The sequence below is a fragment of the Juglans regia genome, chromosome 13 (genome assembly GCF_001411555.2).
Source record: "Juglans regia cultivar Chandler chromosome 13, Walnut 2.0, whole genome shotgun sequence".
Classification (NCBI taxonomy): Eukaryota; Viridiplantae; Streptophyta; class Magnoliopsida; order Fagales; family Juglandaceae; genus Juglans; species Juglans regia.
Window position 1 is genome coordinate 8,848,940 of NC_049913.1, and position 14,436 is coordinate 8,863,375.

A 14,436-nucleotide genomic window follows, 5' to 3' on the forward strand; every position below is an offset into this window, starting at 1 on the left:
TATTATTTTTATTTTAAAATTTTAAAAAAATTTAATTATTTATTATATTTTTATATAAAAATTTTAAAAAATTATAATAATAAAATAATATAAAATATTTTGTACATCCAAACCCATCCTCAAAGTGGGGAGAGCTATTACGAAGTTGAAAACTGAAAACAAGCTCTTGCAGTACATCCATGATCAGTGATTCAGTATCATTAGGACCCAACCCTAAGTGCGGCTTCCTGTAATTAATTCTAAAGGCAGTTGGCCTCTTCCCATGACTATCAAAAGGCCGGAATTATGGCTTGGTAGGCTGCTAGCAAATTAGCAATACGGCCGCCACGAGGTTTTAATTGTAGTGTTGATCTGATTTTATTTATCTCTTTTAATTATTATCATTTTTTTAAATTATCATATAAAATATAATAAATAATTTAAAAATTTTAAATAGTTTTTAAATAATAATAATATTATAATAATATTTTATTTAAATTTTAATTTTAATCTCAACTCAACTCAACTCATTTCATCTCAATTTACAATTCAAATTAACCTATAGGTAGGCAATATACAAGTCAAAGCAAAAGAAAACATGGAGCTCAATAGATGGATTATATATGACTTTGTTGTAAAAATATGGCCCACACGTACGTGACATAAGAGAAGTTTGTTCCTAAATCAGTCGCTTAATTAGCGTGTGATTTTATTTAACTTATATTTCCAACTCGTGAGGTTTGAAAACTGATTCAATATGGTAAATGCATATTTGTACGGTCTTTTTGAATTTCTTTCAAATAAAGTGTACGTGTCCAACCATATCCAATCCTACATCATGGGTAGACGAAAGAAAAGTAGAAGCAGCTTCTGCTTGGTCCCTCCATTCAATAAAAAAGGCTGGAAAAAAGGGTGAAAAGTCAAACTTTTTGTTCAGTACCGTTCAATCTAGAAACAAAATTAATACCCGTGTCCAGATTTTCTACTGATGAGAAGGTATGTGAAAAAAAATAAAAATTTATTTTATTTATTATTTTTACATCACATATTTTTAAATTTTTTTATTTTTATTAAAATAAAAGAATTTTTCTCTTCAACATTTATATACTACATATTTGATAATATATATATATATCTAATATATAGTATAAGAATGATGGATAATTTTTTTCAAAAAATAGATAGAAAAAGAGGCGCGTTCGTAATCGGCATGATTTTATTGGCACACGGCTCATCTGCTAAAGCATATAGTTTCTTTGAAAGCATAGGCTGCGCCCATATACGAAGAGTCACCTTCACCAACCAAGTTTTCAAACCTAACGCCATCATGAGCTCTGCCTCCCTTCTTAAGAATATTCAAACGCACGTGTTTAATTATTTTATATAATTATGCATAATTCGATCTGTCTCTGTCCCCTCTCTACAACATCAAACCACGATGCATGGTTAGGGCTGGATTGTTTATAGATCAAACTATCGTGTTTCATATAATAATTATAATTTTTTTAATTTTTATATAAAATATAATAAATAATTTATTTTTTCAAAAATTCTAAAATAAAAATAAAATTAAAAAATAATATTGTGACAATATCATTTTTTATTTTTAATTTTTATCTCATTTGTGTAATTAAATAAAGTTAATAAAATCATTTGAATTAAATTATGATCATAAGCTGAATATGTGTTATATATATATATATATATAATACTTGATTATGACCACAACACGTACGCCAGTTCGGTCGAAAATATATGAAAACAAACTTATAAGGCCTTAACTACTATGAACTTAATTATAATTATCCTCTCATTTATTATTGAATATAGTCTCTCTCTCTCTCTCTCTCTCTCTCTCTCTCTCTCTCTGTGTACCATTTAGTCAAATAACATTGACTATGAATAGTGGTATTGCCAGCTTCGCATTTTCCATATGATCCGTTGAGTCTCACGATTAAATCTGGAAAGATTAGTTCAAGAAATGGAAGTATTAGGTTTACAATTTCAACGTCCATTGAATCTCAAAATATGGAAAGATTCGCCCAAAAGATCGATATTCAAAATATGGAAAGACAATGCTAGTGTGACTACTTAAATGTATCCATTAGTATAAACGATTTTTTTTTTAATCATTTTTTAAACATCCTTAACTATTAAAAAAATAATAATAAAAATACATAAGTGCGCACATTTAGTGGGTATATTTGATAATCATACTATACTATGATTATTTTCCATATTATATATAGTGTGCGTATATATGCATGTGTTTATGGGTGATCGGTAGCTATATATTTGATCCTCTTTTAGAATAGAAAGATCAGTACAATTCCTAGCAAACTGATCTGAATATTAGCCCCACATATACAAGGTTTAATTAGCATATATATATATATATATATATATATATATATATACACACACACACATGCGTGTATTTATAGTTAAGGTTCGTAATTCCTTGAAAAAGTACGTACGTAGTTCTTAAACATCGTTAATTTGGATCGAACGGTGGAACCTAAAACAACGACGTACTCTAAAAACCTAATTCCCCCCTCTCCAAGAATTCCACGTGTGGAAAAAAGAATATATTTACCTCTCCACTTAATTCCTAGCTAGTAAAGGAGCACAACACAAGACTAGAGAATTTTGCTATTACAAATTTCTCAAGTGAGTCCCACCACTGGCTTATGTGGTTGATCAATATATACCTCCATTACTACAATCTATCCAACCTTTGACCCTTGAGAGACTCCTTTTGCGTTATTCCAATTCTACCGGATTAGGGAAAAACACGATCGATCGATCATCCAAGTCGGCAAGACATATATAGTTGTTATTTTTTCAACCAACTTCATATATATCGATATTAAAATAAAACTACGTACAGAAATGGGTGGGAAGATCCTAACAATTATCTGATCATTCCAATCAAAACATAGCATGCAAAGAAATAAAATGAAGAAAATGAGCAATGAATTCTAGCTGATCTAGGCCCAAGAGCTCTTGACAAAACCAAGGGCGACTTTTGAATAACTGAGAGAGTATGCATGCAGAAGTCATTGCTCTACATGCATATGTGATCAATTCATGTCATGGTCTACTAATTTGGTAGAGATATCCACTTTATTGTATTGCAAATCTTTAACATGGGAAGTACTTAACATGATATATAACACGATGGATCAAAATGATTGGAAATGGTGGTGTAGATTAGATCGATCTGAAAAGATCTAAGGTCATAGATTCTGCCGGAGCCTCCATGGTATAACGATACGAGTCATTCTATTCATGTGTTGTCTAGATCCAAGGTCATAGGTTTTGACTCAAGACACGTTATGTGCGAGGTTCTGTTGGGTGAAGTATGTAAAACATGGTCATCTCGTTCTAAGTTAGGAGGGCAGATCGGGATCGATGTTTTGGAGGAGTATTGTCGAAGGAATTATTGGTTTGTTACAAAATTCAAGATGGAAGGTGAGAGAAGGTAACGTGTCGTTGTGGCATGATAAATTTATGGGTGACAGTTCTTTGCATGAAGCAGTGGAAAGGGTTGAAGAGCCTCACATCTCAATAAAGGAGCTTGTGGTTCATGATGGCTGGGACGTTGAAAGATTGCAGGAGTTAGTAGGTGATTAGTTGGCGAGGGACGTAGTGGCCTCCGTGGGCGATTTGAAGGAGGTGAAGGATTTTTTGGTCTAGTTGTTGGATAAGAATGGTTTTTTTTTTCAACAAAGTCGGCGTGAAATTTTATTCGCGTTAAGATGCCAAAGTTTGAATGGGCAAAGTGGGTTTGGAATAGTTGGCTTCCGAAAAATTTTTCTCTATGCATGTTGAAAGCTGCTTTTAATTGCTTGAGTATGGATGAACAGGTCTGTAAATTGGGAATCCCGATGGTTTCTTGTTGCAATTATTGTTTGGTGGGGCATTAGGAGGACTTGGAGCATATTCTGAGTAAGGGTGAGTTTGCAATGGAAGTGTGGAAGAAGGTTGGGGGAGGTGGTGATTCTGTTTGTCCCACGGCAGGGTTGGCGTGAAAGTGTCCAAGCTTGTTTCAATCTAGCTTCTTGGCAAACTCAGCTTGGGGTGATGATGGGTTTGATTCCATCCATTGTAGTATGGAGGTTGTGGCATGGGCGTTGTGTTGCTCAAATGGAAGATAAATGTGAAAATCTGGGGGTAGTTTGGGACTCGATAAAGTATTGGGTCCAAGTCTCGACTAGTAACATTTCTAAGGTGAGTAAGCTGTCGGCTCATGACATGTAGGTGCTGAAAAGATTGGAGGTGCCATTGGTGGAGTAGAGGTGCGCAAAACTGCAAGTGGTGCAGTGGTCCAAGCCAAGTCCAAGAAGAGTGAAATTAAATCTGGATGGAAGTAGTTTAGATAATCTGGGTCCTAGTGGATGGGGCGGTGTTTTACGTGATAATGAAGGAAATTTAGTCTTTGCTTTCTCAAAATTTTTTGGGCATTGTTCTAATAATGAAGCTAAGTTACGAGCAGTGTTAGAGGGTTTATCTTTTTGTAAACAGTTGGGACATTTTTTGATTGATATAGAGTGTGATTCATTGGTACTGGTGGTGTTATGGATTATGGCTAGAGAGTGCACAATTTGGAGTTATTGGATGATCATTTGATTTCTCTATTAAACATTGTTTTAGAGAAGGTAATAAAGTGGCTGATTATCTAGCGAGAAGTGGCTCTTTGGGGGAGAATAAGTTGTTTATGGACATTGGTCAGTTTCCACGGGATTTGAGAGGTTTGTATAGATTGGATAAATTGGGTTTGGCCTCCATCCATAGTAGCTAGTGATTGTATAGTTTTTTGCTTCATGTTTTTATGTTCTGGGTGAGGTGGGTTTTTTATTTGTTGGGATGTGATTCTTTGTTTTTATTGAAGGTTTTCCTCCGTTAGAAGTGAGGGTTAATAAAGGTTAGGAGGTGCCGTCCTCCTTTTTATATATATAAAAAAAAAGTCAAAAAATGATAAATTAATATTTTACTATTTTTTGAATTTATATAGTAAAATTATGTATTTGAACTTTTTATATTTAGAATACTCTTTGAAATTAATTGTTGATGCTTAGTCTTTTTATATACTTTAGTTGCATGAAATATAAATAATCGTTATAATCTACAATATTTATGCGATTATATATGGAGAATGGTGATTTTGTTGAAATAAAATCGAATTGTAAGTAAGCACATGTTGATCATCAGGTTTATTTAACAAATATGCTGGAGATCCATATACTAAAAAAAATATGATTACCATTCGATCTTGGCGATGGAGATCAAAATATTGGAAGATCAGCATATTTATATGCAATTTGTAAAGCAGTACGTACGTAGTAAATTAACCATATATATGTATATAATTTTCCAAAACGACAATTTAGAAAAACATAGTCATCACATGCACGTTAGATCAAAGCCGAAAAAATAAAGGTTCAACAAACAGCAGAAAAATTCTGAAAACATGTACACATGCTTTGACCAAAGAAACGACTCCACTTGCGGACAGACGCAGTTCACCAATTCCTATATAATTATCAATGGTCCATTCTGGTGGGGCTGCTTAATAAAAAGAAATAGCTCCGAATACATGCATCATGATATGGATCATTTCATATATATATATATATATATATATATATATATATAAGTAGCCGATCATCTGCATGCATCCTATATCTATGTTACTTTAATTAATATAATTAAAATCACTCAAATTTCAAAGAATATTTACTCCTACCAAGAAATTTATTAGATCATGAGTCCGGTCAAATAATCCAAGCTATATATATATATATATAATTAAACCGATGCTAATTAATACAATAATTACTTTACGAACCTTCATCATCATGTTGATGACTCCACAATTTTTCACCCTTCGTTGATACACGAAGGTACAATAATATTTAATTAATAATTTGTTAAAATAAACATTCTTTTGTCCACACTAATCTCACTGATTTACGTGCCGTTTACGACATCAAACATAGAATAAAGACGCTGGCGCCTGACGGCTAGCTATGGCCATCACGCCGCCTCGTGACTGTTTTGAAGGACCCAACTTCAAATATCAAATCCTCACGGCCTTTATAATTACCCACCCACGCAATGGATTCTAATTTCAGTGACTCAGTCTCCCTTTTATAACCAGGGTCCAAAAACCTCTCTCTCTCTCTCTCTCTCCGAATTAATGGATAGCTACCAAACATTTTTTTCTTGTTCATCTGCAACACCACCAGCTTCTTCCTTGTCACTGAACATGGCCGATTCTCATGCTCATAACGAGTTCCAAGGTAGCAAGACTAATGGGTTCTTCGGACTGATGTCGGAGATGGATCAACTTCCAGTTTCAAACGCAAATAATGTTCCTCAGAGCAGAAGCTTATTTGTGGGGTCTGAAAGTACTGATGATGACGTGAAGTTAGCAGGGAAGAAAAATGTGGGAAAGAAAGTAAGAAAGCCAAGATATGCCTTTCAAACAAGGAGCCAGGTCGATATACTGGATGATGGGTATAGATGGAGGAAATATGGGCAAAAGGCAGTGAAGAACAACAAATTTCCGAGGTACGTACGCACGTAGTTAAATTCCATTTCATATTGTTATAAAATTAATTTCATACCTAGCTAATATATCTCACAAATCATATATAATTATATATACCATTGTGTGACCAAATCAGGCATGCATAATATTGCATATTTTTGTGTGTGTTTGTGTGTATATGTATATATTAATATCGTTTAATCGCAGAAAAAAAATTCCGGCTTAATTTGCGTCCAGATCTATATAATTAACCAACACCAATCAGAATCAAAGATTCAAAACCTAGTCGAGACAAACAAATGGTATATTTCATATTTTTTCCAATCGTCATGTGAAAATCTTAAAAAATGAGGGTAGAGAGAGAGAGATCAGAGAGAGAGAGAGAGAGAACTAAAACAAAAATACATGAAAAGTTGCAATTACATGATCTTCACGCAGGGAAAACTTGTTAATGTTGGATGTGATAACCATTCATATATATATATATATATATATATATATATATGTATATGTATATATATATATGCATGCAGTACTCTCACGGCCGGCGGAGCATGAGACCTAATTACGGTGAATATATAGTTGTTAGTTAGTATATATATATTGACTGCATATATATGATCTTCTCGAAGATACAGAGCATAATATATGCATTCCTCCGAAACCTTTATAAATCCGAGTATAAATTATAATCAAGTTATATTAATACTAAAAAACGAAACTACTCCGGCCGTTGCCATGCATTATATATATTGATAAGCTGATCAGGGAAGCTGGGTGTGTTTGGATGGAGCATTCGTGAATATAGTTTGGTTCTATTGAGTATTGATAATCATTAATATAGGTTTTTCTCGATCGCCATTATATAATTATATTGATAATTAAATTGAGCTTAAAATTGAGAAGAAGATGGAACGTCGATCGTCTGCACCAAAGTAAAATGAAACAAGGAGATCATGATCAAGGTCTTTTAATTTAATATTCATTTAGTACGTAATTAAGTAGCTAGGTCCTAATCTAAAAAAAATGAAATTAAAATAACAAGAATAATAGAAGAAAAAAGGCTAGTTCCTCTTGGAGTACTATTCAATTCAACAGCTTTTTATTGATATCGGAACAGTCCTCCTCCATGCACAAGCTAGGTTTGATTCACATGATCATTAATTACAAGTTTCTAGCTGTCAGATCTCTAACACATTAATGTCCCTTATATAAACAAACCCTCGATCATTCTAATTGCTTCATTTGTGCAGTAGATTATAACTAATTACGGGGACTTGTTCCATTGTATGATCATACATATAGTACAATTAAGCTAAGGCCAGGGAATTTTTTTTTTCTTATCAAGGCCAGGCAGCCTGATTATATATATTAAATCCCATGTCGTCCCACATGACCCTGATATCTTCGTCAATTTGCAGTTGGGAAGAAATATACAATCATATTCAAACATGTACTTTATTTGAATCGAAGAACATGATATGATATATATATATATATGAATGTACGTCGATGTTATACAACATGTCATAATAATAAAATATAAGAGCTAATTTATAATTAGTTGGGACCAATATTTAAATATATTTGAAGCATGGAGCTAGCTAACCCTAACTTTTTTTAATTGATTGACATTCAAACATGCATGCATGAATCAATGGTCAGTAATTTAGATCGAGTTAATAATTACGGCCTGTTAATTCTTTAATTAATTATATTTTCAGAAGCTACTACCGTTGCACATACCAAGGTTGTAGCGTCAAGAAGCAGGTTCAGAGACTAACTAAAGATGAAGGGATCGTCGTAACAACTTATGAAGGGATGCATTCACATCCGATTGAGAAGTCTACTGATAACTTTGAGCACATCTTGAGCCAGATGCAAATTTACGCCTCCTTTTAAGGAGCACGAGATCGATCGGAACTTGCAGAGATGACGTACGTCTATCAGTACTACTTGTACATATTCTCTGTATTTTTAAACTTTAAATCCTCAGAATAATAATTTTTTATATTAAAAAAAAAAAAGTCACAGCAATACCCATTGGACGATTGGAATTTGGACCCCTTTTGTATTGTGATGATAAAAAAAACATGCATGTACGTAGTTTCGTTTATAAATTAGGAAACTACTTAAATTAATTGGCGTTCCTGAAAATACATTTATTTTTCAATTTGATTCATTTTATGGAGATTACTTGGGGGGGAAAAAACCATTCAGGGTTTAGTACTCTTGGAGGCTTATATATGGCCCCGACGGCACGCGACCGCCAGAGATCAGCTAATGCTCCGGTCCTTATTCAATAGTTTAGGAAAAAAATTACATTAATTGCACGATCGATATTCTAGTACTCTGTGTTTTAAATTAAAGTACTTATCTCATTATCTGTAATTTAAGTTGATTTTCCATTGGTGCATGGTTTAAAAGTTACACTTTACCCATCTAATTAATGTGTATTTATAACATTAACTGTAATATTTGATCATGATATTTTATATATATGATGTTAATGGATTGATATATAATAATTAAATTGCTATTGTTGTTATTATTATTTTTCTTTACACAAGCAAATTAAGCAGTTTCAACTTATAATTATATATATCTGAAATTGAAGAAAAGAATTGAAATATATAAATTAAGATATATAAAGTGCATGATGTGTATCATCGATCGGTTAGCAATTCTTAATATACAATAATCATGATATTTCTAACGATGAGAATGGCAGGCCAGCTTGATATATATATATTGATCGAATTATGTATTCGAATTCATCCTGTTTCTAATGAATTAGTTAATAATTAAATGCAAACGTGTGAAAACAAAAATAGAAGGGAAAATGCATGCATGGTATATATAGCTCATAACATGCAAGAAATAAAATAATTTTTGCGACTAAATTATTTGCAACGAATGAAATTGTTGCAAATTTATTTTTCCCACAAATGATGTCTTGCTAAAAAAAAGAAAAAAAAAATGATGGTAGTGAAGATTTGTGGATAAATTAATGCTTACAGTGAATTGAAAATGTCACTGTTGTTTAATTAATTATTATTTTGCACAATTGGCATTTAAAATTGTTAAAAAAAAAATCATGGCATAATTTTGAGGTGAAATAATTTTGTTGTAAATAATGATCGAAGTTGTTGAAACAACTAATGAGATAAACTATGTCTTTATTTTTGTTATAAACGGGTTAAATTAATGCGTTATATATTAGCATCTAGGTTTTGTGTACTAGTCTTTCTCCACCCAAAAAAAATAAAATCAGCCTTTTTTTTTTTTTTTTTATATAGGAAATAGACTTTATTTCATGCATGAAATCGAAGTTACAGCTGTGACTAATCAATACAGAGATAAACTCATATTACAAGCCAAACTACGTACTCATCTATTGGAAGCTTCCTCGCACATAAATTTCTTTACAATGGACATTGTCTTAACTTTTAGAAACTTTCTATTGATAAAACTGGTTTGTCAGAGAGTATCACTCTCTGTAAAAAAACAGAGATAACATCCCCACCTCCTAAGGAGGAAAGGGTATCCAACCCGAAGAAAATGGACAAACCACCCCCATCCTCCAAAGGAGAAGAATGACTAACCACCCCCATCCCCCAAGGGAGGAGAGGGTTTTCCTGTTATAGACAAAAGTTCAATAATCTATTTCTTTATTTCCTACACAAACAAAAGACAAAAATTACAGACACTTGAATACACTACAAAAAACGAAAATACACTTGGCAAGGAGGCTGGAGTGGCGCATGTAAGACATGCGCTCTTACATGCACCACTCTAGGAGCATGCCCAATAGTTGATTTTAAAGATCCCAGAGTCACTAGCCCTAGACACGCCGTGAGCTGAACGGGGAGTGTAAAACGGGGGTCCAACCTATGTGCAAGTGGGAGCTCAACCCCTCCACCTAAAAACTGCATCGTTTTGGCAAGACACCTTTAGGGCTTCATCACTTTCTTCCTGCACCGTACTCCCTTCTTCTTTCTTTTCTCTCTTTTTTCATTTTTCTTCTTCTTCCTTCTTCCTTCTTCCTTCTTCAACCGTGACCCCCTCCCTTCTTCGTTTTTATTTTTTCTCTTCTCTGCTACTTGTCGTAGCCTTGGTTTGTGTCTGCCACCCACCTCTTCCATTAAACCATCTCTGCATGAGCACCAACTAGAGCATCCCCTCCATCTACCATCGCCACCGTCCCTTTTGCCCAGCCCTTGCCCCGTCATGTAGCAAACCTGAAACCCATAAAGCTTTTGGCATGGCAATTGCGATGTCATCGTTCTCCACCATTGGGTCAGCTCCTTGTGTCGTCGTTGTTCGAAGCCTTCTCGTGATGGCGCGTGGAGGCCACACGCTCACTATCGACCTACGCGTGCTTGCTATACGCCACCCCTTTTGGCACCGCATTTGTTAGTCTAAAAGATCGGCGGCTGAGGAATCCCATGGTGGGGCGCGTGTAGGATTTTGGATACCGAAAAATCCTAGATCGGCGTTTCTCCTTTATTTGACTTGAAAAAACACATAAAAACAAAAAACAAAAAAAAAACAAATACTTGGAAAGAGACATAGGGTGAAGTTTTTGGGCAGGAGGGAAGAGAGGGGGGAGGAGCCGAAGCTCCCACCCCCTTCTAGCTGGTTTCAGTTTAAGGGAGTTTTTACAGAGAAGTTGGAAGTTCTCTCTTCCTTAAAATCAGCCAAATTCAAACAAGCCTTCAACTCAATTAATTAGGTGCTATGGAGGCGATGAAACCATGTCTTGATTTGAGTCTAAACTTGATTGTATTTGAAGATGATTTAATGTAAGTTGTGACTGGGTTAAATGACTCCAGTGTTAATATGAGTAGATATGGACAATTTACGGAAGATGCCGAGGCCTCGTTTAGTTACACAAATGATATGAGATGAGATAAAAAAATTTGTGAATAGTAGTGAAATTGTTTGAGTTAAGATTTTTATGGGATTTTGAAAAATGAGAGAGAGAAAATTATGAAGTTAAAAGAGGTTTAGAATATAATTTTGTAATACAATTTTTGTTTTAAGATTTGAAAAAATTGAATTATTTTTTGTATTTTGTTTGAAATTTTAGGAAATTTGTAATGATTAGGTAATGAATAATTAGATGAAAAAGTTAGAAATTTGAAAATGAAAAATGTTTGTATTTGAATGGTGTTTGGATATAAAGATAAGATAAGATGATATGAAATATAATAAGATAGTTTTAAAGTTTTGTGAAACCAAACCAAGCCTAAGACTTTTATGAGTTATTTCAATTATGTTAAAGCGTTGCATTCCCGAAGAAATGCAAATATGGCAACCCACACACTCGCATATATTGCTCTTACTTTTTCTATGTTAATATCTGTATTGAGGATTGTCTTCTTTATATTCAGCATATTGTAGATCATAGTGAACTATTATGTTCTTAATCAATGTAACAATATTTAATCTAAAAAAAAACTCAATCATTGAGTTCATCTTTCTTTTCTTTCTTTTTCTTCTTCTTCTTCTTCTTTTATTTTTTTTATTTATTTTTTATATATAGGAAGTATACTTTATTCATATTTCTCTATAAAAGAGATTGAATACATGAAAGAATTGCCTCCAATACAATGATAGAATCATTGAAACCGATAGCATCTTTACCCAAGGCATGAGCCACACTGTATTATTAGTCAACTTTGTGTGTTGAACTGAACTGACCATGAATCAAAATTAGCCAGAGCCAATCTCATGTTTGAAATAAGTATATCAGGATAAGAGTTAATCTCCACATAAGATGTAAGACCTTGGATCACTTGCAAAGCATCCATTTTCAAGATTATGTTCTTGTAACCCAAGTCTTTGCAAAAGAGAGTGGCTTGAAGGGTTGCAAAGGCTTCTGTTAGTAAAGGATTAGGGAATAACTCCATTTTCATTCTAAAAAAGGCCATTACTTTACCTTCCAAGTAATGTATAATAGCTCTTATGCCAACCTTGCATTAAGTCTTGTCTAAGGCCGCATCCCAATTAATTTTAACCATAGCTCTTGGTGGAGCCTCCCATCTTCCATTGGAGTCCATAGCAACAACTGACTTCTTGTACACATCTTGAACCTGTTTGAGGTCTTCTAGAAGTAGTCTTGATTACTGGACAAGGATATTAGAATGAATTTGTTATTGAAAATAAAATCATTTCTTCTTTTCCAAATCTTCCAATCTATGACAACAAACAGACTTCCAACACCCCAAACAAAGCATCAATTGTATCTTTGAAGGACCAATTCTGGAAGCCAGACTTCTGGATATTGGTTGCACATTGTCCCCACACATCTCAAGCTAAGGGACATGCCCAAATTTTGTGGTTTCAAGTTCTTGCTTACAGATTGGACATGGAGAATTATCAACAACTTTCCTTCTCAACAAGTTAGATCTAGTTGGGAGAGCATTTAGACAAGCTTTCCATAGGAAGGTTTTGGATGCATTTGGGATGGTAGGTGTCATATCTTAGTCCAGGTATCCTTTTGATTTCAACCAGTAGATGATTGTCCCGAGGTCCTGTCTTACAAATCTGTTTTGAGATGGTAAGCACTTTTCACATTAAATTCACCTGTTACCTCCATATCAACTTGTTAGGTCTGCTATAAGGACTAATTGGAATAACTTTGATTAGATTAGCTTCATCTTTAGAGAATATTGCATCTACTAGATAGTATTTTCGTTGATTGGTATCCTTATCAATAAGAGCTGAGACTTTAGTATCTGCTTGTAGAAATCTAATGGAACTTTGGACCTCTTTGGACCTTGAAAGTGCTATGTTGAGGGATCCATTTGTATTTCTATATAGCAACTGATTCCCCATCTCCTATCCTCCAGGTTAGCCCTTCTTCAAGCAAGTGTCTCGCAGCCACAAAACTTTGCCAAAGTATAAAGAATTGTGCCCAACTTTTGTTCCTGATAAAGATGTTGTTGGGAAATATTTGCCTTCAAGAACTTATGCTGCCAGAGAGAATGAATTTTGGATTAGTATCTAACATTGCTTTGCAAGCAAAATAATATTGAAGTTTTCAAAATCTCTAAATCCGAGACCTCCTATACTTTTTGATTTCCTCATCTGATTCCAGCTCACCCAATGGATTTTGTGCTCTTGAGCTTGTTGGCCCCACCAATAGCTCTTTACAAGTATGTTTAGATCATGCAACAGTTGCTTGGGAAGCTTGAAGATACCCATGCAGTGGGTAGGAATGGACTGTACAACAAATTTAAGCGAAATCTCCTTACCAACTTGAGAGAGGAATTTCAGCTTCCAATTTCTTAGTCTATCTTGCACCTTATCCATAATACCTTTGAAAGAATGAGTTTTTGATCTTCCCACGAAGGCAGGAAGGCCCAGGTATTTCTTATAGGAGTTTGTGGCTCTGATTCATGCAATATTAGTTATAATATCCTTAACTTCATCACCAGCATTCTTACTAAAGTAAATGGATGTCTTCTCTTTGTTGAGCCTTTGCCTTGAAGCTTTTACATATGAGTCCATCAAACTGAAAAGCCTGTTCCACTCCAAAGAATTAGCCTTGCAAAAAAGTAAGTTGTTATCTGTAAAAAATAAGTGATTAATGCGGATTTGATTCCTTCCTAGGGGATGGCTAGTGATAAAACTAGAAGTTTCAGCTTTATTGAGGAGATTACTAACGGCTAATGTGCAAAGAATGAAAAGGTAGGGAGAAAGAGAATCCCTTTGCCTAATCCCTTTAGTTGGACAGAAACTTTCTTGAGGAACTCCATTAATGAGAAGGGAGTATGAGACCGAGGATACACATTACATAGAAATGTCTATCCACCTTTAAGCAAATCCCCAATTTTCCATAACAGATCTAAGAAATCCTCATTCAATCATTTCATAAGCTTTGCTCATGTCAA

General features: G+C 34.1%; 1 protein-coding gene across 1 annotated transcript; it reads left to right on the forward strand.

Annotated features, from left to right (window-relative positions):
- Positions 1–6,115: 6,115 nt before the first annotated feature.
- Positions 6,116–8,692, forward strand: LOC109003208 (probable WRKY transcription factor 75). Its single transcript, XM_018981257.2, has 2 exons — positions 6,116–6,555; positions 8,260–8,692. Exons 1-2 carry the CDS (start codon positions 6,182–6,184, stop codon positions 8,435–8,437), a joined length of 552 nt encoding a protein of 183 aa, XP_018836802.1. The 5' UTR covers positions 6,116–6,181; the 3' UTR covers positions 8,438–8,692.
- Positions 8,693–14,436: the final 5,744 nt, after the last annotated feature.

What these genes read in the sequence shown, in the direction of transcription:
- LOC109003208 (XM_018981257.2), top strand. Translation starts at nt 6,182, where the DNA reads ATGGATAGCTACCAAACATTTTTTTCTTGTTCATCTGCAACACCACCA. An exon ending in AAGAACAACAAATTTCCGAG is followed by an intron (nt 6,556 to 8,259) that starts GTACGTACGCAC and finishes TTATATTTTCAG; the next exon opens with AAGCTACTACCGTTGCACAT.